General features: G+C 42.0%; 1 protein-coding gene across 1 annotated transcript; it reads left to right on the forward strand.

Moving 5' to 3' along the window:
• Window positions 1–1,017: 1,017 nt before the first annotated feature.
• chrnb2 (cholinergic receptor, nicotinic, beta 2) lies at window positions 1,018–23,331 on the forward strand. Its single transcript, XM_005936063.3, has 6 exons — window positions 1,018–1,364; window positions 10,265–10,410; window positions 11,135–11,179; window positions 14,829–14,938; window positions 16,572–17,697; window positions 21,054–23,331. Exons 1-6 carry the CDS (start codon window positions 1,313–1,315, stop codon window positions 21,201–21,203), a joined length of 1,629 nt encoding a protein of 542 aa, XP_005936125.1. The 5' UTR covers window positions 1,018–1,312; the 3' UTR covers window positions 21,204–23,331.
• Window positions 23,332–23,342: the final 11 nt, after the last annotated feature.

Consider the following 23,342-nt stretch of genomic DNA (forward strand, 5'->3'; position numbering starts at 1 on the left):
GGTGGGGGGGGGGGGGGGGACGGAGACAACTGTACAGCAGAGGGAGGGAGGAAGAGTGTATAAAGATAGCATGAGAGAGAAAGACATGCAGAGGACTGTGGAAGAGTTTGCTATTGTGTGCATTTATGCATGAGTGTGTGTTTTGTGCACGTGTGTTCACCTGTGTGTATGTGTGCTTCAGTGACGAAAATAGACAAAACGAAGGAGAAACAGGTCGCATCCTCCTGGAGCTTTCTGGTTTCTCTGAGTCACTATGGCAACCGCCTCCTCCCTCCAACCCATACTTCTGTTTACTTGGCTTTTTTGTTCTCCCACGCTCTTTTGACTTCCTTCCTATACCCCTCCTATTTTTTTTTATTATTTGCTGGAGTCCCATTGCCCTTCATCGCCTCATTCAGTTATCATCAGATTGTGAGTCTCAGCTCTTTCTCAATACCTGGACACATTTGTTTCTTAACTCCCATTTCCAACTTCATTCTGTGCAGCTCAAACATGTATCAGAGGTCACTTTAGTGGCCTAAAGGGTAGAGGAGAAGGACACACAGAAGCTTCAACTTTCAGACTACAGACCATCCTGGGGAGCCTGTGTGAGCATAGGGATAGATGTGGGGTGTGGCAGATACCAGAGCATCAAATTAACACACACACACACACACACATACACCAGCCAGATTTCTTATGATTTACATTTACAGTTAATATTTTTCAATATAAGCAAAGCCAATGTAATCACATTTATAGCTTATGTTTAATTATCACAGCTACCACCTCCACAAATATTTGACCTGGAACTTTAACTAAACATAAAAATCCCATTAAGTTTGACAAGGTTACTATAAAGTCAGACTGAGCAGCACTCACACCCTAGGAGTGCTTATTATTACATTATGGTGATGTGTGACTTTGTGCGGGGAACACACTGGCATCTCTAACTGAGATACGGAGTCTCAGAGGTATGCCACATCCTCTCCTCCCGTCTCCCCCACCCTGCTCCTCTGTGCTCCCCCCCCCTCACCCGCCCCCGCCTTTCCAGCGCGTCGCATCGCTGAGCAACGTTCAGCACGGACAGCCAACACAACTCAACCGAGCGCAGAGCTTACCTGGCTCCGCCGAGATATTTATATTTTCCCCTGAAAAGGAAGGAGTGTGGACCGCCGGAAAGCCCTGACGTCACCATGACAGGTAGACAGTAAAGAAAGGTTTGAGTCGTGAGGAGGAGAGGGAGTTAACACTGCGGGCGTGCTTGAGGTGGCCTCTCCATCCCGGTGAACACCTTTCCGGGCTCGGAGCGCGCTCGGACGCACGTTTGACGATGGACGACTGGCCGCCGCTGCTGCTGCTGGCTCTCCTCGCCATTGCGGGAGGTGAGTAGCCTACCTTGTCCACATAATGGCTCCATCGAAGCTCTTGTGCGTCACCCTCATAGGGCAATAAAACACCGCGCGTCTGTGCATTAAGGGAATCCGAAAAGGTTTCTTCCAAGTAATGAAGAAGTGAATGCAATAAAAAAAGGACTGGTTAGACGCTAGGGAGAGGCAGAGGTGGAGAAAGCGACTCTTTCACTGCTGTGTCACCATCTTTATTTAAAACAGCAGCGAGCGCGACGGAATGATGTAGTGGAGAAATACCCACTCCATAGAGCACAATGAAAATACATTAGCAAGTGTAAAGGGGGAAAACACTTGCATCGTAAACATATAAAATACAAGATATATTTAACCTGAGATTCTGTTGGGGTTAATATAATGCGTTTAGGGACGTGTGTGATGTTCTTCTATGGAATTACTGCCAGTTCAGTGTTGAGTGTGCGGGAGTTAGTCACATTTTGGTAGATCAGATGAAAATGATACGTATTAAAAGACTTAAATCAAACTTATAATCTTTTCTACTGAAAATAAAACATGTGATAAACATACATGTGAAATTTACCAGCCTACTGCAACAGCTAAACCACTGTGGCATCAGTTAGCATATTCCTTCTAATTAATTGAGAGAGAAATAAATTATCTTATCACTCACTCGCCTCTCTCTCCTTCTCTCTCATTAACACTGAGGTCTTGCATTGAGTGGGCAGGTTAATAAGAGGCATGTTGGCCTAAAACAACTTCTTCTTCCTGTCATCAAAGGGCAAATGATGTGTCATCAGGCTGCACAGGGAAAGCCTTCTGTTTTTGCACAACAGCTTAGATGGATAAACTTATTGTTACGGGGCGCATGCATTGGGTGGTTATCTTATTTATGGCTCTCGCAGCACATTTAAAGTAAATACTGTAAGCTGTTAGGTTGTTTGGACATATTTTACCTCTGTAAGTTGGCTTTATTTTGGTGTCGCTCCAACACATCCGCTCAGTGGCTGAATTATGACTGCCTTAAGATTTTGTAACCTATCTACAGCAGAGGATAGAGCAGAGGCCAGCTCAGCAGCTCAGAGCAAAAGACTGCCTGTGCAGCAACACACACAGCACACACCTCTGTCCACTCGCGCGCATGCACACGCTTGGCCATCTGCCTTGCACTGACTAACCGTTCATCATCACCAAGGGCGAAAACATGCTGCTTTGACTCCTCTTTTACACCCTCCCCCCAAAAAAGACAGCTTTACACCCATAGTTCATCACGCTGCATCCAGAGGAAATGACGAAGACAGATAGTACGAGATAAAGTGCTTCAACCAACATTAACCTGCCACTTATCACATCAAGCACCGGTTGCAGACGTTCTCACCGCACACACAGCAAACATACATCGTGTTTGGTTTTGGTAAAAATAGCAGCTGTATACTAGTTAAAGCATCCGTTTAAGATTATATGGAAACAACATTTAATGATCGATTTTGTTAGCAAAAATACAAAATCTAAAGTCTTTAGAGACATACAATAAAATGAAGATAACTAAAGAACATGAAAATAATCAAAAAATATCAGGAGTAACATTCATTTAATAACAGACTTTGTTTTACAGTGAAAATAATGAGTTCCAGTGAAATCTAATAAGCTAAATGCCAATAAAAGCCTGAATAGAGTAGTTGTTAAAATGTCAAATGTCAAAGGACACGCTTTTTTGTATGAAGCTGGTGTAAATTTGCACAATATTCAATTCTTGCCCTATATTCGGTTCAAACAGAGGTGTTTGCACTAAAAATGCCAACATGAGATATCACTTTAAGGAGCCTCATAAGCTGTGGAGTACTAATGAGTCATCTTCCCTTAAGGGAGAAAATCTGATTAGCATCATCCTCAGAGACTATAAACTCTGTCCACACACAAGCACACGCAAACACATGTTTGAAGAAAAATGCACACTGGGCACATATAAACACACACACACACACACACACCTGGAGCTTATAAGGCATTTAAGAAGTTTCCTACAAGCGAGCAAGCAAAAACACACAAATGTTAAATACTTAGGAAACACAACCTTTGCCTAGTTTGAGGCTTACGTGTTGATTTCGGTGTTCTTATTTAGTCATGTTTGTCCTTGATTGTAATGTTCACGTCATATAAGAGGCGAAGAAGGCAAGAGACATGTGAGAGAATCCATGCATTTCCCACAACAAAAATAGCCGGCATAAAAAAAAGGTGGTGATCGAATGAAGAGGAGAAAAGTCATAGGTTTACACCTCCAGAGCCACGGCATCATTTACTTACATAAGCATCCACACACACACACACAAACACACACACACGGAGGAGTCTTGTATTGAGTGGCTGTGCAAGGACGCTCAAGGACATTTCACCACCTGTCTAAGAGGCTGCCGTGAGGATTTGGCCATCTCGCTGTGTGAGGAGGATGTCTCTTGTCATTTCCCCAACAGGCCATGCATAATAAAAAGAGTCTGTGGGGCTGAGCTGACCTAATGCAGGGGTTACTGGATATGGAGCAGAGTCTGCGACACTCTCATCAGCCAGAGATGTTGTAGAAAAATTAGTTTTTCTACAACACCCCCAGTCTCTGCATCTTAAAAGATATTTTAATAAGTGCATGCATACGCTGGAACGGTAGTCCTCTGCTATGTGTGAATGCACATCAGCAAATCATCTCTGTGCTAGCGCTACAGTCTAGAAAGTTCTGCTCCTTTACTTTAGTCTGTCATCACTTTTTTTTTTTTTTTTTTTCACCGATTTTTGGTGCACCGATTTTCCTCATCTGATCTTTGCAGAATCTCATTGTTCACATGACAGCAGCCCTGCTATCGTCTCGCTCAACCTCGCTTTCTCTTTCCGCGCTTTATCTCGCTTGCTTATTTTCTCTGTCTCTATCTCGTTGGACCGACTCCCAATACACAGCAGCAACAGGATCAGATCAGCGGGTAGGGGCAGCATCTGTGATTAAAAAATGTGCAGCGGATTCACCGCACGGGCCTGCACTCGCATGTGAGAGTGTGCGTGATTCCATGTGTAAAACCCTGTGCTCTCATGTGTGATTTGTGCAAGATTGTGTGTGTGTGTGTTTATGTGAATGAATGTGCAGCAGTAGTAGCAAGAGCAGCAGCAGCACACAGCAGTGTGGCCCGGGAGATTAAAGGGAAGCAAAGGGAGAGCACAGAGGTTTAATAGAAACTTAAGCAGCAGAGAAGAAGAGGCAGATAAGAGACGTTTGGAAAGTTAAGAGTTTTAAATCTGACCTTGTCTAAGAATATTTAAAAAAATAAAGGTGGACTTAAGTCGAGGCAGGTCTGTGCTTACCTTGCACTGATACAGCTTTTTGTAGAAGTGCATTCAAGATGACGCACACCTTTCAATAAAATCAAGTATAAGAGACGAAAAAGACTTTCTAACTTCAACAAAATGCGACATTAAGAGTTATGTGGAATCATTTTTGCAGTCAGTCCTCTTGTTGTTATCTATTCATGGGCACATTTTTGCTGCAGGCGCTGACCTGGTGCAAGCGTGGCCTCGCGATTTATGAGTATCTAAACGACAGTGCAAATAATAGCTGCGACGAGAGGCATAATGCATTTCAAGTGATGCATTTTATTGCAGCCCCTGAAATAGGCACCGCTGTTAGAAGGCCATATCCTGTCATCCAGCAGCTGAGCTCCATGCGTTTTAATAAACAAATGAAAGCTATTACTGCTTATTTACAGTATGATTTCTGGATGAGTTAAACTGCAGCCTCTGACGGCGATGCTTTGCAGCCTTCATTATTCTAAACTATTTTAGCATATTCTCCTCAAATTTCCCTTGATGTGACTTCAAAATGAATGAAACACTTTCCACAGCAGCAATATATTCTGTTTTGTCCCAGTGATTCACTGAGCTAATATCACTCATGCACCTATATATTAGAAAAATTCAAACCTAAGATGTCATTTTAATAGCTCTAGCATATAGCTAGAATATTTATGGCATTTGTAGCAACAACAGTCTATCTATAAATCTAAATATGGGCGTATATCTATGTATCCATGATACATGGACACATTTTTTTTTTAAATTTGTCAACAAATTAAATAGCTGTGTTGATCTGTGCATGGTTTTCTCTTAGTATTTATCCAGGTTCCAACTAATTTGTTTAAAAATTAATGTTTAAAAATGAACTCAGATTTTAAAAAAAATGGTTCTTGGGTAAATAATTGAATTTATGTCAGATTATTATTTTGGCTTCCAGTGATTATAAAAACAAAATAAATGAAAGAAAACAGCTGTTATTGTGTTCCTGTTTTTGTTTTGTGACATGCACTCTCCTCTTTATTGGGCACACCTGTTCAGCTGCTTGTTATAGCTCACATGGAGACGACCTGCTGAAGTTCAAACTGAGCATCAGCGTGAGGAAGAAAGGTGATTTGGCATGGTTGTTGGTGTCAGACAGGCTCGTCTCAGTGCTTCAGAAACAACAACAATCTGCTGGGATTTTCCCACATTACTATCTCTAGACTGTACAGAGGAAGTTCTGTAAAGAAAATATACCATGAGCTGCAGTTTTCTGCGTGAAAATGTCTTCTTGATGTCAGAGAATGACCAGACTGGTTTGAACTGATGGGAAGGCAACAGTAACTCAAATAAATACTTTTTGATTAAATTCAATTCAGTTTTATTATATATAGTGCCTCAAGCCACTTTATATTCTAATGTAAAGACCCTTAGAGTCAGCTAAAGACAAAAATCAGGTGTGATGCGTCTCAGTTTCTGCTGCAACACTCAGATGTTCAGATGTTAAGGTCACAAACAATATGAAGACGTGTTGTTTACACCAAATCCCGCCGTGTAGTAATGGCTCGTTATAGTGGTGCATTGTTGCCCCTCCCTAAAATCCAAACACGATCGCAGCCAAGTCCTGGCAGGTTTCATTTAGCTCAAGCCAGGATCCTGCAAAGAAAGGTTTTGGTCAAATTAAATCGTCTCTAGAAACAATCTGATTTCAAGACGTCACGCCGTGAAGCAACAGCAAATACTGTGCATGGTTTGTCACTTGTTTTAAAACAGGTCTTTATTCATTACTGCATGTTTACAAAGTCAGTCACTGATCTAACCATATAACTAAGATCTAAACGCTGGTCAAAAATAAATCATGATTATGATCTTTGCCATATCCGTGGATTATTAAATAAAAGGTTGAAAAAAATTCCTTTAAAAAAAGCTGTTTTTTAAAAAAAATTAATAACATGTGATGATCAAAGATTAAATGCATCAACTAATGTTTCAGCTCTAATAATAGAACAACATGCTGGAGTGATTTGTCAGTGCTTTCTGTAAAAAAATGAAAAACCTCTGTGGTTATTAAAACACAACAAACTCGACTGACTTTACATCTTTGTGCGCTGCGTGGAAAGACAATAAAGCTTCAGGCTGCAGTTAGCCCACAGTGGAATGCCTCTGTTTTTGTGCTCTGATATTGCAACTAGATGGAGGATCAATATTAATATCTCAGTTCTATGGCCACTACAGAGCCAATTGGGTGTTGCCAGTACATCAGTGGATCTCTCCATTATTGACTTAAGAATATTTCAGCATAAAAGGTTTCAGCTGCAGCCAAAAAGCCTCTTTAGCCGTTGACAGAAAGGAGGGCAGAAAATGACCCCAGTTTCCCTCCAACCTTTTCTCATTTGAGCGAGCTGTATAAATAGAGATCATCACTGTAATAGTCTTAGTGGGATAATTCAATTTAGATCTCGCCTCGCCTTCATTTTCTCCACGTTTGTCTTTACAGCGTGTGCTCTAGTCTCTAAGCAACATTAGAAATTATAACCAGATGCTGTCAAAAGTAAAGATTTTATAAACAAGTTGTTGGGGACACAAAAGGTCCATCAGCACGCTAAGATTAATGGCTATTTTTAAGGATGAACGGATTGAAGGGGCAGACATAGCTATAAAGCAATCTGACCTAATGGCTACCATCTTGTCTCTTCCGGTCCTCCTGTCACGGAAGCGTGTGCGTGTTTGTGTGTTTGCATGTGCACGGTGATTTGTAACTTCCCTAGCTTACGGGTCTAATGGGGAGCCCTGCTGAAATATTCATAATGTCACATTAAGTTTGCAATATCTGCTCTGGAAAACAAATATAAAGCCACCTGAACTACCAACAACATTAGAGCCCCTCAGTTCAGCCTTTAGCATGTGGAGACAGAGGCACATCAGTCTGTGGTTAGTAGCATTATTTGAGTGTTGAAGATGAGCGGCCGAGTTAATGTGTTTGCACACTGAGCAGGCTCGAGTGTGTGCGTAGTTTTACATTAAAAAAAAAAACGAGATAAGAAAAAATGAATCTTTCTGCCTGATTAGTTGCAGTGCTGTAAAATATTGGTGTATCCTGACCCCATGCTCATTTTTGTTTAGTTATTTTAAGCTATTTCTGTAGTAAATGCTCTAGTTCACGAAGAAGTGGTAAAACATGGCGTGCTGAAAGTGTTGTGGTATCTATCTATCTAAATGAAGTACATGAGGCAAAAACAGAGTTTGTACAAATCAATATTTGATATGAATACCTTTATTCTTAAACACAGCCTGAACTCTCTTAGCCAATCTTCAGGAAAAGTTCTCCAGGCTTCTTGAAAGACCTTCAAAGCTCCTCTGCACATAGTGATGATCATTTTAGGTCAGTGTTAAGTGGCTTAATAAATGTAAAAAAACATCTTTTAAAAATGGTCAGGTATAAGGACTGGACTTAAATGAATGACAAAGCAGCCGATGTTCAAAGAGAAACTTTGAAAGATCTTCAGTAAGCCTGGAGAACTTTTGCTCATGAGTGCTGTAAAAATTACAAGAAAGTCTGTTTCTACTGAAGCAAAATACAAAGAAATGAGGGACTTAAGACTTTTGCATTTTTAAGTGCAAAGATGCTTTAAGATAATTAATTACATTTTGCCTATTTTACTACATAGTACTTTTATAGTAAGCAGAAATCTTTCATATACACGTATGAGCATGGTTGAATGAACCGTGCTCTTCTTTTTTTTCCTCTGCCAGTCTGGCTTCCTGTCTCATCCAACAGTGTTATTGCCTTGTGCTTCCGGGAATAATATACATTACTCATATGGTTCTGACACAGACAGCAATGCTTATTTCCCTGATGAATGTGTGTCCACAAAATGGCACACATGCACGCATAGGGAAAAAAAGCCAGCTCTTGTGCACAAAAGTACAACACTCATGCTGACAGGACTTGTATTGATGATGCTGATTTAGCGAAGGAAAGGGCAATAAATGTACACTGGCTGTCAGCGACAGCGAGATGGAGATAACAAACAGGATGGGAGAAGAAACGGGCTGACTGGGATGATGAAAAAGATGGTAAAAGTGTTAAGGAAAATGTGATGACAGAGAAAGAGCAGAAGATTAAAAAATAGGGGATGTGGGAGCGAGGGATTGCATCGAGAGGTCACGGGGTATGAATAGAGTCCTTATTGATCCAGAGATAGAGGCTATCATTCCTGTTCAGTGAACACAGCAGCGCTACAGGGCAAAGAGGAAGGGGAGGGTGGAGAGCAGGGGATAAATAGAGGAGGACAGAGTGTCACAGAGGAGCTCGGAAACATGCAGAAGAAGTTTGTTACGTCTTCTTTCCATTTCTGTGTTTTAATTTACCTTTTGAGCTCTCATGTTGCATTGCAAGCATCAAAATCAGACCAAATTAATATTGTTTTCAAGTTTTCTAAATACAGTTTTTGTGGTTTTTTATGTTATTTCTATTGGCAGTGACTTCCATTCATCCATAGCCCTGTATAAAACAGTTCTTTCTTTTATTTTCGCTGATTCTTGCTATGGGTAATAAACAGTGTCATGTCTGGGAAAATGTTTATCTCTATCTGCGCTAAAGTACAATTTTTTAAAACAAAAAGACTGAAACCTTTTACGCTGTACCAACTGAACTCTAACAGTTGTTAATTAATTCAAATTTGATTTATTTTTGTGCAGATTCATGGAGAAATTGAGAGTCTAAGCTCTTTGTATACTTTTTAATATCATTATATTCATTAAAAAGAAATAATTTTACCTACATCAGCTTTCACGCGTTTGTTTTCCTGCAATGTTAACGGCCTTTAAAAGAGAGTATGACAACATCGGTACAGTTAGCAGCCTGTGTTTATCTTCAGGGGTGGAGCGTGAGGGTGAAAAGACGCAGCGCAGGGATGAGCAGATGCCAGAGAGACAGGGAGTGAAAAGCAGGAGGGAATGAGGAAGGAAGCAGGAGGTGCAGAACAGTTGTTTTTCTCAGTGCATCACTCTCTCAGTGAAAAAAACCCCCGGAAAACCCTCCCCTCCTGTGTGTGGTGTTGTGACAGCTCTGCCTAAATTCAACCACTCACACAGATAAGACTACAGTCTGCTACAGATGGAGGGATGGGAGGGGGAAGAGACAGGGGAAGGGACGCGAGAGACTGAGTGAAAATAACCCAGAGCTACAAAAGAGTGGCAGTTGGGGAGAAGTGCAGCAGGGCAGAGGAGAATACATAGAGACAGAGCAGCGGGACGAAGTGTGTGATAGAGACAGGAAGGAGAGCGATAGAGACATACAGAGTGGTTGACTCATTCTCGTGATGTCAGATCTCGTAAGATCTATGCATTGAGGTGTGCTGACGTCCTCCAGCCGCCGGTGATGAGCAATGTCACGGCTCAGGCCGCGCGGCTCTCAACAGAAGCGCCTATGACAAACAGCGGCACCACAGACTTCAAGCTCCAGTATGTTTGTATTGCAAATCCAATTTGATAAAACACCTTTTAAATAAGGCCAAGTGAGACACAGATGCCTGCAACTTTGGTGCTTCCTGATAGAGCCACATGATGATGATGATGATGATGATGATGATGCGCTCTCATTACAGGCGGCCTTGGGGCAGACACAGAGGAGCGGTTGGTGGAGCATCTCCTAAACCCAGCGCATTATAACAAACTGATCCGTCCTGCGACTAACGGCTCTGAGCTGGTTACTGTGCAGCTGATGGTGTCTTTGGCCCAACTCATTAGTGTTGTGAGTATGGACACGTCTGGGATTGAATCTGTGTGCATGATTTAATGTGATTTTTAGAATTTAATTTGGATAATAGAACAAACAACATAAACACAAATGGTGATTCATTTAGATTTCTGTTTTCCCTCCTGGTAACCTAAACGCCAGAATCTTGATTTAAAACTCAAATTAAACATAATCACAGACAAACCAGCAACACTGAGCAGTATTTGAATATTGTGGCGCTGCTTACTTGTACTTGTTACTCTCCACGACTGCAAACAAGCCTCAGACAAAGGGTAACGTTGCTTTTGTCTCGAGGCTGAAATTCTCTGCTCAGGTTTGTTTGTTTTTTTTATTTTTTTGTTGTAAATTTAACGGCTGCACGGCCGATGTTGCACATAAAGATGATTTATACTGATGAGTTCTAGCCAGCATATATAAAAGCAGTTACAGGATTCCTTCTGTGGCGCGGGAGGAGCTCTCTAAAGAGAAATTAATCTTGAAGACATCATTAGGGTTATCTTTGGCCTCAGCTTGAAAACAACATTTATTTCCCCCCTATTACAAAACTGGGACATGGAGTTTGAAGGATGTTTTCTGAAGCTTGACCCTGTTTAAACATACTACAAATCAGGACACCTCACCCTCACTGAGTCTTTTACATACAAATAACAATGAGCCGCTTCTGAATAATTTCATGCAATAAAACGACAGCTTTTAATGTGAATGTGTTCCATTGCAGCATGAACGAGAGCAGGTGATGACCACCAATGTCTGGCTAACACAGGTGAGAATTTTGACTCCCCATCTGATCTAATCACTGCGTACCCAACATTATGCTACACGGAAAAAGAGAAGGCAGAAAGCTTAGGGAAATGCAGAGACAACAATGAGTAAATATTTATTTTTAGGTGTGTTTTTTTCTTAGATTTCACAGTGTCGCAGCTAGGTCAGTGGACGTGAATCACAAACCGCGAGGGACTTGGACGGTAGTCATAAATGTGACTTAGATAAACACAAACACACACACACACATTGAAGGTTCCTCTCTATAAAATATACTACTGTACGTGATGAATTTCATTGGATAATCAAATTCCTGAAGTGTTATCACACCAATAGTACACGATTCACGAGTTACGGATGCAGTTACTGGGGTGGAAAGATGCATTTTTCTTTTCCGTGTTGTTGCTGTTTCTGGATAGCTGAGTATGACCCTGCCAGCAATCATGTAGAGCTTCAGTTCAGACAAAAGTCGACAGGACTGGTGAAGAGAGACATCAAAAAAAGAGAGTCATGCTCGTCCTCAAACAAAATCCAGAAGAAGAAAAATAAGAGATGGGAATTTACCAGAGAGTGAGAAATGTACAGAAAGACGTTTCTGAAGCTGAACTCATGTTTCTGCGCTAATGTTGTGATTTTTGATGTTCTGTAAAGTCATACGTGACCTCTTATAGCTGAGGTATATAGCTATTTGGGCTTAATACTTATAATAATTTATTCAACAACATGAACATATTCTAGATATTCAGACAAATTGTCACGGGGCCGAGTGGCCTGTACTGAACAGGACTCAGGTGCAGAAACCCAGAGCAGAGACAGCAGATGATGTAACAATTTATTAGGCTTAAGTGCAAAAAAGAAAACGTAGCAAAGACAAAAAACAATAAGACGTGGAGTTTGACGAGGCGTGGCCTGGGGAACGTGGCTAGGGCGAGGGAATGAGGCCTGAGCTGCGGAGTGGAGCTGAGCAGGGAACAGTCACACTGAAGAGAGAAGATAGAGGAGTTAGGGAGGTAGTGGAGGCAGCTCTGAAGTGGCCAGTTGTAAGAGTAGCAATTCTTACTTGCAGTAGGGGACATGGAGTGTTGAGAGGGGGGTGATGAGAATCCAGGGGAGGCTGAGTGGCGCGGAAAGGCTGGCCTGAGATCCGGGGCTTCAGATGGAGTGTGATGGCAGGAGGGCAGGCAGGTGAGGCACAGAGAGATTTTCAGAATGATTGCTTGGTATCCTGAGTCCAGAGGTGGAGCGTGAGCCAAGGTGAATACAGCAACTGCAGCACAAGAGAGTCGTGTTAACAAGATAGAGCACAGCAAGAACTTGACGTATAAGGCCTGTTACCAACATGTGTTGATGACAAACTGGCAGTGAATGAACATCAACGTGTGGTTTAAATCCCTCTGGCTTGATTGCCTGCAATAGGCTCCAGGTGTGCAGGAGCTGGAGTTGGCCCTGCCCAGGGGCGGATCCCAGGTCAGTTCAGGAGCCTTATGGAAATTCCAGCCACCCACCGCAGACCATGACACAAATGACCAAAGACTGGCTTAAGCTGAGATTCACACACCTAACAACTTTGAAAAAAACAAACAAAAAAAACAGCAAAGATGGGGTGTAAATAAATAATAAAGAAAATCCAAGGATTTAAACTCTTTGTTTCACTACAAAATTGTAACTGTGATGAGCTGATAAGCAGCAGGACTGTAATCTATTTCTGTAGCTCTAAGGATGCACATTCATTTCCCAAAGGAGTTTTAAATTTTGTTTTGTTTTGTTTTTTAAGATCACAGGATATTTTTCTTTAGTCTTACTCTTCTTATCTTAAGTGAGCTCTTGTCCAGAGAAGCCATCTTTGTTTCTGGATCTTTTTTAAATATGTCTGCAGTGGAGTCAGTGCAGTGAATATTACATAATACTGTTTTTTGTCCTTGTCCCCTGAGTATAGAGATTTCCCTCACATTCTCTGAATCTGTCATTGATTTGATCTGCTGTAGACGATGAATTCCACAAATTATTTCCAATTCTGCACAAAAATATTTTATATTGTAAAACTCTTTGGCCACATAGTCTTACTAGGAGTTGTGAACCCCTTCCCATCTTTCCTTCAGAAAGACTCAGCCACGCTAGGATGATTTTGTATACTCAATGAAATTCTTCTGTTTAGAAAACTGTATAATGTGGCCATTGTTGATGGTGTATATATTCAGAAGAAAAGGTCAAGTTTTGAATACCTGGTCAGGGCATGCAAGGCAGATAGCTAAAGCCATACGTCAGGTGTTGAAGGACAAGGACATATTGATGAGAAGTGGGCATGTGGATATGGAATATGTGGGACAGCATACACTGAAAGACACAAACAAGTGGCTGGGATAGTGTGTAGGGACATCTGTTTCCCAAGTCCCGATGGGAGACACCACCAAAGGTGGGTAAAAAAAACCCAACAGGCTAAGGTCCTGTGGGATTTCAAGTTCCAGACAGACAAGCAGCTGCTGGCTAACCAACTAGACGTAGTGCTGGTTGACAAGGAGCAGAAGACCACAGTTGTGATAGGTGCGGTGTTCCCACCGGACCGCAACATTAGAAAGAAGGAGCCAGAGAATAGAGAAGTGCCAAGGGCTGGAGGAACAACTGGAGCAGATGTGGAAGGTAAAGGCCAAAGTGGTCCCAGTTTTAATAGAAGGATTAGGAACTTCAAGCCAGAAACTGCAAGACTGGCTCCAACAAATTCCAGGCACAACATCAGAGGTCTCTGTCCAGAAGAGCGCAGACCTAGGAACAGCTAAATACTGCACACAACAACTCCCAGGTCTCCGGTGCTTAAGGAACACATGCATACCACACCGTCAGGGAGTGAGAGGGAGATTTTTATATTTTTATATATATATATATATATATATATATGTGTGTGTGTGTGTGTGTTAAACTTTTTCATATAAAGCAGTTCTAAGTACGGTTGTCACACACTTTCACATAGACAGACACACACATGAGCCAGATTAGGATTTATGACGTGTAACGGAGCATAGAATCACCATCAGTGCTCTATGGATTCTTTGCCATCAGAAAGTAGGAGTGCCAAGGACAGCTGTCGTGAGCCGAGACAAACTGTAATGACCACAATGTATCACAGTTACAGAGGACAGTCTAGCATGAGCAATACAGCTCCAACCTGGTTATACCACACACAGAACTGCGGTAACAGGTCACAGAGGCTTCAGTGTGGCAATGTCAAAGTCTGATCCACAACATGGAAAACAAGATAATGTTTGTCTTTTACACAAAGTTGCACAGAGGACTCAGATGTCTGCTGATGCATTCACATGCACCCACACACACATACCTGGGAACAGCTGCTGCATTATAATCATGCTGAGTGGTTTGCGGCCGGGTGGGTTTTAAAGACCATTCAGGGTCAGGACAGACATGAGTGTTACTCTGGCTAATGGTAGAAGTGTGATGAAGGTGCAGGTTGGGCAGATAGCACATAACGTACCTTAGGCTTATCTTTATTGCAACATGTCATGTTGACCAGTGACTGAGTGACGAACACAAAAAGACAAACAGACACACCCTCTCCTCTCTGCTTCTCTCAAGATGTCATTTCCTGCTGTGTGGTTGGCAGATGAGTGACTAAGCGTTGTGTTTTTATTGGCCTTTAGGAGTGGCAGGACTATCGTCTGACTTGGGTCCCCGAGGAGTTTGATGGAATGCTGAAGGTCAGGCTGCCCTCCAAACACATCTGGCTGCCTGACGTGGTGCTTTACAACAAGTGAGTCACTCTCTCGTCCACCTGTCCTCACTTTGTAAAGATACAAACTGATAGTGCATACACTGCACCATGAAAGTACAGAACGAGTCACCTGCACTGCATACATCGGCAAATGAAGTGATGAGTCGGTGCACACAGTTGTTCCACAAGAATGCAAACTTCTGTCGTCTTGTCTTTTCCACTTGTAAAATATATGAAGCTTATTTGATGTGCTCGCTGAGAGTCTAGATAATTACCATTGCCTCTCTTTTAATGTGGCACTTCTATCTAGGACCAATGGAAGGATTTGAAATTACTTCTACACTGTCATACAAATATGCAGCCATCACTTTTAATTCTGCTATTGAGAACAGATTACCTTATGAAAAGTCTTCAGGGGTGCGCATGGTTGACTTAGCCTATTATGCACCTCCAGACCAAAACTTTTCTGCTGGGAATTTAATGACTTTCAGCCTTATTCCTGTCCCTACCGTCTGTGCATAGTTCCTATCCCATCAGCTGCATTCCAGAAACCATCCAGTACTCCTGTGCTGACATACTACATCATACATTTTTATGTGTCGATTCATTTGTGGTTTGTGGTAACTAAATACAAATTTACTTAGGTCCCGAGGACATTTAACAAGTTGGCAAGATGAGCGGTAGGAATCACTCATGTGCAAATGAGTGTACTATCACATACATAGTACATAAATGATAACGTCCCAAATAAGCTTCACTGTAATGTATTACACAAAATGATTAACATGTAAACTTCATCCGCATGTTTTGTTAATTAGAATTCTCCTGCATGTCTGAGAGAGAATGGGGATGTTGCGGACCACTGGTCTTAATGTAATGGAAACTGAGTGTCAGCATACAGTATGTAAATCAGCTCATCAGAGCACAGCGATCTGTCTGGCCTTCTCCTCTTTCCCTGCTTCAGGCCTTACTTGACTAAAGATTATAAGATCCCTGACCCAACTAACTCTGGAAAAGTGATCCCGTTAATCCCGTGTACCCCAGGTTGGGGTGTTATCCTCCATGACTCCGATGAGTCCAACTGTCAATCCTTTAAACTGGAGGATTAACTCAGCTTATGCCACTACCACACCACTTTTTATATTATTATTTAATTTGGAGAAAAGATGAAGCAGGTCATAGTGCACTAAAAATGTGCAGCTATGTGTTCGTGCAGGTTCCTCTTTTGTATGTTAAAAATATTCTTGCTGCATGTATTTTTCTGCCGTTATCGTAAGATGACATGAAATTCATACAGCTCACAGTTGGTAGCTTACATGTGCTGTTTAATCAAGCCCAGATTACCTTAAAAATGATGTCTTCTGCCTGGACTTCACATTCATTTGGTTCCTTATCCTTCTTCTGTGTGTTAATATAAGGAGTCTGTGACTCTGCTAACCAGAGAAACCTCAAAAAGTCACACCCATAACTTCAAGATTCGTTAGTGTGTCGCTGAGGTCTAATGAAGCTGCTGCATAATAAGATAAAGCACTACCACATTACCCTATTCAAGAGGCCTGGAAGAAACATGGCTCCTCATGATACTCTTTTATTATTTAAATCATCACACCAGCATCTGGATTTATGTCTGACTCCTGTTTTTGTCTTTATCCTCTCTGACCTTGTCTCTTAGTGCTGATGGGGTGTACGAGGTGTCGTTCTACTCTAATGCAGTGGTGTCTTACGATGGCAGCATCTTCTGGTTGCCCCCGGCAATCTATAAATCAGCCTGTAAGATTGAGGTCAAGCACTTCCCCTTTGACCAGCAGAACTGCACGCTGCGCTTCCGCTCCTGGACCTACGACCGCACTGAAATCGATCTGGTGCTTCGCGCTGATGTAGCCAGCATGGATGACTTCACCCCCAGTGGAGAGTGGGACATCATCGCCCTGCCGGGCAGACGAAATGAAAACCCAGGTGACCCTACTTATGTGGACATCACATATGACTTCATCATTCGCAGGAAGCCTCTTTTTTATACTATCAACCTCATCATCCCGTGTGTGCTCATCACCTCGCTGGCGATCCTGGTCTTCTACCTGCCCTCTGACTGTGGCGAGAAGATGACACTCTGCATCTCAGTGCTGCTGGCTCTCACCGTGTTCCTGCTGCTAATCTCCAAGATCGTCCCACCAACTTCACTGGATGTTCCTCTGGTCGGAAAGTATCTGATGTTCACCATGGTTCTGGTCACTTTCTCTATCGTCACCAGTGTATGTGTCCTGAATGTGCACCATCGTTCTCCCACCACACACACCATGCCCCCTTGGGTTAAACTAGTGTTCCTCAACAAGCTTCCTGCCCTGCTCTTCATGCGCCAGCCGAGAAACAGCTGCGAGCGTCAGCGGCTGCGTCAAAGGAGGAGGGCGCAGGAGCAGAGCGAGGGTGGTCGAAGTGGAGAGGCAGGGGCCTTGATGGTGGGGCTCGGGCTGGGAAATGCTGGTGGGAATGGAGGGGGGACCTCCACAGTGTTTGGTAAGGAGGACAGTGACCCTTGTACGTGCTATGTGAACCGCGCGTCTGTTAAACAGTTTGGAGGGGATCTGGGAGGTGCAGGAGGGGGATCCATCGATGGTCTAAACAGAGTCAGAGAAGGTCGAGAAGGGGGCTCTGGAAACCTTCCACGAGGGAAGCAAGCAGCTGCAGGTCCTGCTTTGACCCAGGCCCTGCTGGCTCAAGCCTGTCCAGGCTTTGAGGAAGCTGTGGAAGGAGTACGCTTCATCGCAAATCACATGAAGAGCGAGGATGATGATCAGAGTGTGAGTATTATCTGTTGCTTCATATCAGAGCCTGGAGCTGATAGTGTTGCACTAGATTTGTTTATGTTTTATAGCTGGTTAATAAACTTCACTATCATAGTAACTGCAAAAATAGCATTTGAGAGCTGCTCAAAATAGATTTTTATGTTGACAACAGATTAAATAAATTAGGACCAGATTAGCTAACTGTCTGCATCAGTGCAAACGCCTCTTTTGGGATCAAAAATCTTCTCTTTGCTGCTGAAATGTGTGGACAATAGTTTTTGAGGAGCTCTTATTGTATATAAATTTATGGGAAAATTACTCAGAGTGGAAAATTGAGCTAAACATATTTCCGGTATTTCGGTATTTCAATAATGCAAAATGCATAAAGGCTATGTCTGTGTTACAGGAAATATGTCTTTACTTTAAGATGTAATTTGCAATATTTTAGGGAATTTGGGCCACAGTGAAAACTGCAGAGGACACAAGAGCCTCTCAGCACTGTGCACGCAGAGTTGTGCAACATAAAAAATAATGTGAATTAATGAATTTATTTTAAACTCTCTTTAGCATCGGCTCTATTATAGAATAAACAGACATGTCTGCCAAGCTAATCGTGGGACTCAGATTTCCCTCATATTAGAAAAATATCAGAATTTTACAAAATGCTCTTCAGGATTTTGAAGAAACATGTTTGTTGCCCACTAAACTATTTGATTCCACAGAGGGGAAAAAAGAATAAAAATTAGAGGGATTTTAAAAATAAAGATCTTAAAGAATAAACATAATAATGCCAATGACAACAATGTTTTGCCCAACATATGTACTTTACAGTAACATAACTGAGCAAAACACACCTGGCACCATATTTTAATTGTATATATATATCAAAAATAAAATTTAAATATAACATAATGCAAATATAATTGAGCTGTTAAGGTGGGGGCCACTGCTGGTAGATTTGTCTTTGCTTCAATGTCTGCCTTTAAGAAAAAAAACAATTCTGTTATACTTTTAAATTATTCATATTCGTATTAGCCATAGCTGCTAGCTACCAACTGAGTTTTATTATTTCTTTAAATGATAACTTAACTCATGGCTAATGTAGCTATCCAATATTTGCTAGTAGTTAAAGGGCTAACATTCATGTGTTCACTGGCCAAGTTGACTTTTATAATAATTGTTTAACACTTAAGTGTTGTTGAAGCAGGAGCTTTACCAACTTCATGTTTTTCATAAAGTGTTGTTCAGATTTGTGAAAATCAATTCAGCTGCTAGTGAGGTGAGGGGCTGTATGCTAGCTGTGTAAAGTTGTGTGCCATCTGGAGGAGGCAAAGGCCGCCCTGATGGGATCAATACTTTTGCAAATGAGTATCTAATCCATCCAATCCCGTTTTTAATATCTGAGCCTATTTTTTTAACAACCTGATTGCCCACAGCTGCCGCTGAGTCAGTCTTTCCTTTGACTTTAATAAACACCTGTAGGCTTATATGTCACATAGAAAAAGCAAGAGCAATGTGCATTTACACACATGACACAGTAAGAATAACTTAAAATGTGCATCGGTCAGGACAAGAGAAAATGTTGTATTTTCTTTGAGGAAGCTGTGGAAGGAGTCCGCTTCATCGCTAACAAACCTGTGCAAACCTGAAATCTGTCATACACAGGTTTCAGGTTTGCACACTGACCCATTTTGTAATAAAGCAGCTCTTCTCTGCATAAATCCTGCAGTCAACTTGAGCCTTGCTGTATAATGTTTGTAGATTATTCACTGACTAATCATTTCTACTCTGTTTTGAGCTGTGAATTTGCCCTCCTCCTCATAGACTGTCCTGGGCATTATTGATGTCAAAAAGCTTTTTCTTTGCTTATAAAACTGGAAAAATGTTATTTTTAGATAGTTTAGACAGTTAGTTTTGATTACCTGATAGCGGTCCACTCACATCTGTGCTGTTTTCTGTGATTGCAACACTACACTAATTTATTCCTCTCAGTAAATCTGTCTTTTTTGTGTAATCACAGACTCAGAGATAGTTATTATCCCACTGTAGCTGCCCTGCTTTTAAAGACTGCGATTTTACTGTTTGTGCTGACCTTAGCACTTTAATCAAACACTTTCTTTGACTGATAGAGCCTTTTAGCAGTGAAAGAAATTTTTTTAACCTTATATTGTAAAATTATATTGTATTGTAAAATTGGTCATTGGGTTATTTTGGGGGGATGGGGCTTAAATTATCTAGTATTTGCTCACTGTCTCCTTATGAAAAGAAACACAGCTCCAAATAAATGCTTTTGTGCTGCTTGTCTACTTTATTTGTTGAGCAGCAGCTTTTAACTTAGTGCTATTCCACTAGCTTAAAAAATGTAATACTGTAAATTTAAACAGCAATTTTGGCAAAAACAAATGACATTAAAAAAGTGTATTTGATGTGATGCTGCAGTTTACAGCTCTGACACCATGCATGCTAATATAGCCTGTGATAATGTGAGATGAGCACCAATAGTATCGGCTGATAATACATACCTCCATATTTATTACTCAGATTCAACTGTGTATTAACATAAAAAAATTATCATGTCTCCGTGCGTGTGAAATCCTGCCATAAACAATCTTCTTTTATGCGCATATGTTACCAGCCATAAAAAGTATCCAGAGCAGCACAGATCAGTGCCATATCATGTTATAGTCAAGACCGAGCTGTGCGACTCTGCTGTTTAGTACTGCCATTTAAAATGCAAGGGTTAGTACAAAAGGCCAGAAGCAAAGGAGACAGATCTGGTGATGCAATCGTAACCCTCTGAATATTCGACACAGACATGTAATTATAGCAGCAGCGGCAGCATGACGTGTGCATAGAGAAAGAGTATAACTGGTAAAGAGCTGGAATAGAAGAAGCGAGTCAGCAGAGTGAGGGTTTTATTTTTTATGTCTTATTCTGACCGCATCTTATTGGAGCGTGCGTCTGACATGGGAATTAATAAACCGCAGTAATTCTGTCTATCACTGATATAGTTACCATCCCATCGCCTTTAAAATCCTCCCATTCCCAGCGCAGTGCATGGCTCATCATTCATTCCCCTCTCTCTTTAAGTTATCATCACAGGGGTCACAGTTTCAGAACACCCTCTGTTTCTCTCCGTCCTCCATCTCTCTCCAGTCTCTTACATCCTTCTCCTCCTCCTTGACTCGTGTCAGACCTCATCAGAGCTGTGTAGCTGAACGAGTCTCCATTCACATTAACACTTCACCTCCATTAACGTTGCGTCTAGTTAAAGGCAGACGGGTAGGTCGAATGATAATGAGCATGACTGGACTTGAGAGTGGGATTCTGCTCACCTTAATCTTTCTCTTCACCCTGTTCCACAACCACAGGTGAGCGAGGACTGGAAGTATGTTGCCATGGTGATCGACCGCCTCTTCCTGTGGATCTTTGTGTTTGTATGCGTGTTCGGCACGATGGGCATGTTCCTGCAGCCGCTCTTCCAGAACTACACAGCCAAGACCATCAACATGCCAGGTTGACCATTTTTCCCCAGCCACAAGCACGCTGACAGACAGCTCCCCGACCAATCAGCACAGCAGGACATGGGCCGGAGGCGGGGGGTGGGTCTGGGTTTTAATGTGTCTATGGTACAGGAACCGGAACTGGAATAAACAACAATCACATCCATTACCTTTATAGTAACAGTTTTTGCAACAAATGATTTTTCTCCTATGAAGATAAAGAAAAACACCATCTTACTCTTACCTGCAGGCTTTTGGTTGTTGTTTTTTTTGTCCAGATGCTTAATGGTGTGACCTCTTTCTGGTGGAAAGGTCTCTCCCTGCTTCCCTCTTCAGCCAGCCAGGGAGTGAGGATTCTCCGAGTTATTCCTTGTTGAACCTTACGCCAGCTAGTTAACACTTTCCGCATTACACTGACTGCTTAAGTGACACGTGACATACCTGTCTTCAGCTACGACAGACGTTACTTATTCACTATGTTGATTGATGTCAGTATCAGAGAGGAAAGGGAAGTTTATATCAATATCAAGGTTCTTATACTCCCCCCCCGCCCCCCCCCAAAAAAAAATCCACTCTGTCAGTAAACTGATTCAGTATATTTTATCATAGCATAGCTGCTTACCACAGTATAGCATTGAGTATATATTATTAAGATTTCTCTATGTTTATTAGATCATGCAAGGATATGACGCTAATAGAGAGACTATGGTGTGTTGTATGATTGTATAGATATAACCAGAATGTGATATAAACTGTAATACACAGCCTGTGATGCGCACACTAACACAATATGTGTAAAAGCAACAGATTGTGAAGGAAAAATATATAGAAGGTAGTTGTACTTCGAAAAGAGCCAGGTTGCATTATTACATAAAAGTCAAAGGGATGAAGTAATAGATTATGCATGGACGGTTTTCTGCTCAGACTGTTGTGCACAGTAAGTAGAGAACAGCCGCAGCCTGCTGTGCCAGAGTGCACAGCTGCACTGAGACGAGTCTAGCTCCTGAGAAATTGAGGAAGCTGAGCCAAGAGTGTGGATATGGGCTCCTATTTGATGGGCGGTGGAACATGGTGGATTGATGGGAGGTGTATCATGGATATTAAGTCATGTCACAACTGTTCATTTTCTGTTATCAGAGCAGGACAAAGCCTCATTCGCTCGTCATTTTCTCCTCTCTCCTCTCCTCTCCTCTCCTCTCCTGAATATATAATTCTGCAGTGGATTTTGTTCGTGTATGTAATGTCCAGAACATATGTACACATGTACATCTGTGAGATGCAGTGTCCAGAGGAGCATAACACATGTATGTATCCCTCCCATCCTTCCACCCTTTCAATTAATCTCTGCTGTCCTCTCTCCAGTCCCGCTCTGTTTATCTGGTCTTCCACGGGCGCTCACTTCTGACATTTAGTCCACTTAGAACAACAGCTAACTTCCAGTCATTAGTGCCATATTCTTTTTGTGGCAGATTTCCACAATCTTCACAGGATCCCTGACAACAAAGACGATGCAAAAGGTCTTTTCAGGCACACATGCAGTCGGGTGGGGGTGGGAGGAATTAAATTTTTAGTAAACAAGAGCAAAATGCCAACAGGAGCAACAATGAAGCAGTCCTGGCAAGGCAATAAGTTGTGCAAAATCACAAGCAGAAAGGATGAATGCCGAGGAGGAAAAAAAAGCAGGATAGGCAGAGACAAAAGACTCTTGTTATTAGTGCAATGGAAAGGTACGATAAACCTCTGGAAAAAGGCCATCTCCCCAGTCACTGTCATTTGCTACAGGTTTCCTGGCTTTATGCAGTCGTGTGACCAACTCTGCAGCTCAACTCAGTTTTGGACTGGAAGGCGTCTCTTGCTGTGTCTAGGGCGGATGGGATTACCCGCGGGGGTTCCCGGGCAGATCCCGAACAAGTGTGAAAAGCCTATCAGAGACCTGTGAAAACTGTAGGCTGCATGTCTCCACACGGAGAAAGTGCTGCTGTCCACTCTCTTCTCTTTCTCTTTTTGACCTTTCCACTCTCCTTCCTTTCTCTCTCACTTCCTCTCTCATTATGCTCTCCCATCTTTCACCTTCCCCTTCCTGACTCTAAAATCTGCTCCTGTGCACACCTTAACCAGTCCAATAAAGGTTGTAGGTTCAGATTAATCAAAGTATGT

The sequence above is a fragment of the Haplochromis burtoni genome, unplaced genomic scaffold (assembly GCF_018398535.1).
Source record: "Haplochromis burtoni strain Fernald_Lab_line unplaced genomic scaffold, NCSU_Asbu1 Contig_204, whole genome shotgun sequence".
Classification (NCBI taxonomy): domain Eukaryota; kingdom Metazoa; phylum Chordata; class Actinopteri; order Cichliformes; family Cichlidae; genus Haplochromis; species Haplochromis burtoni.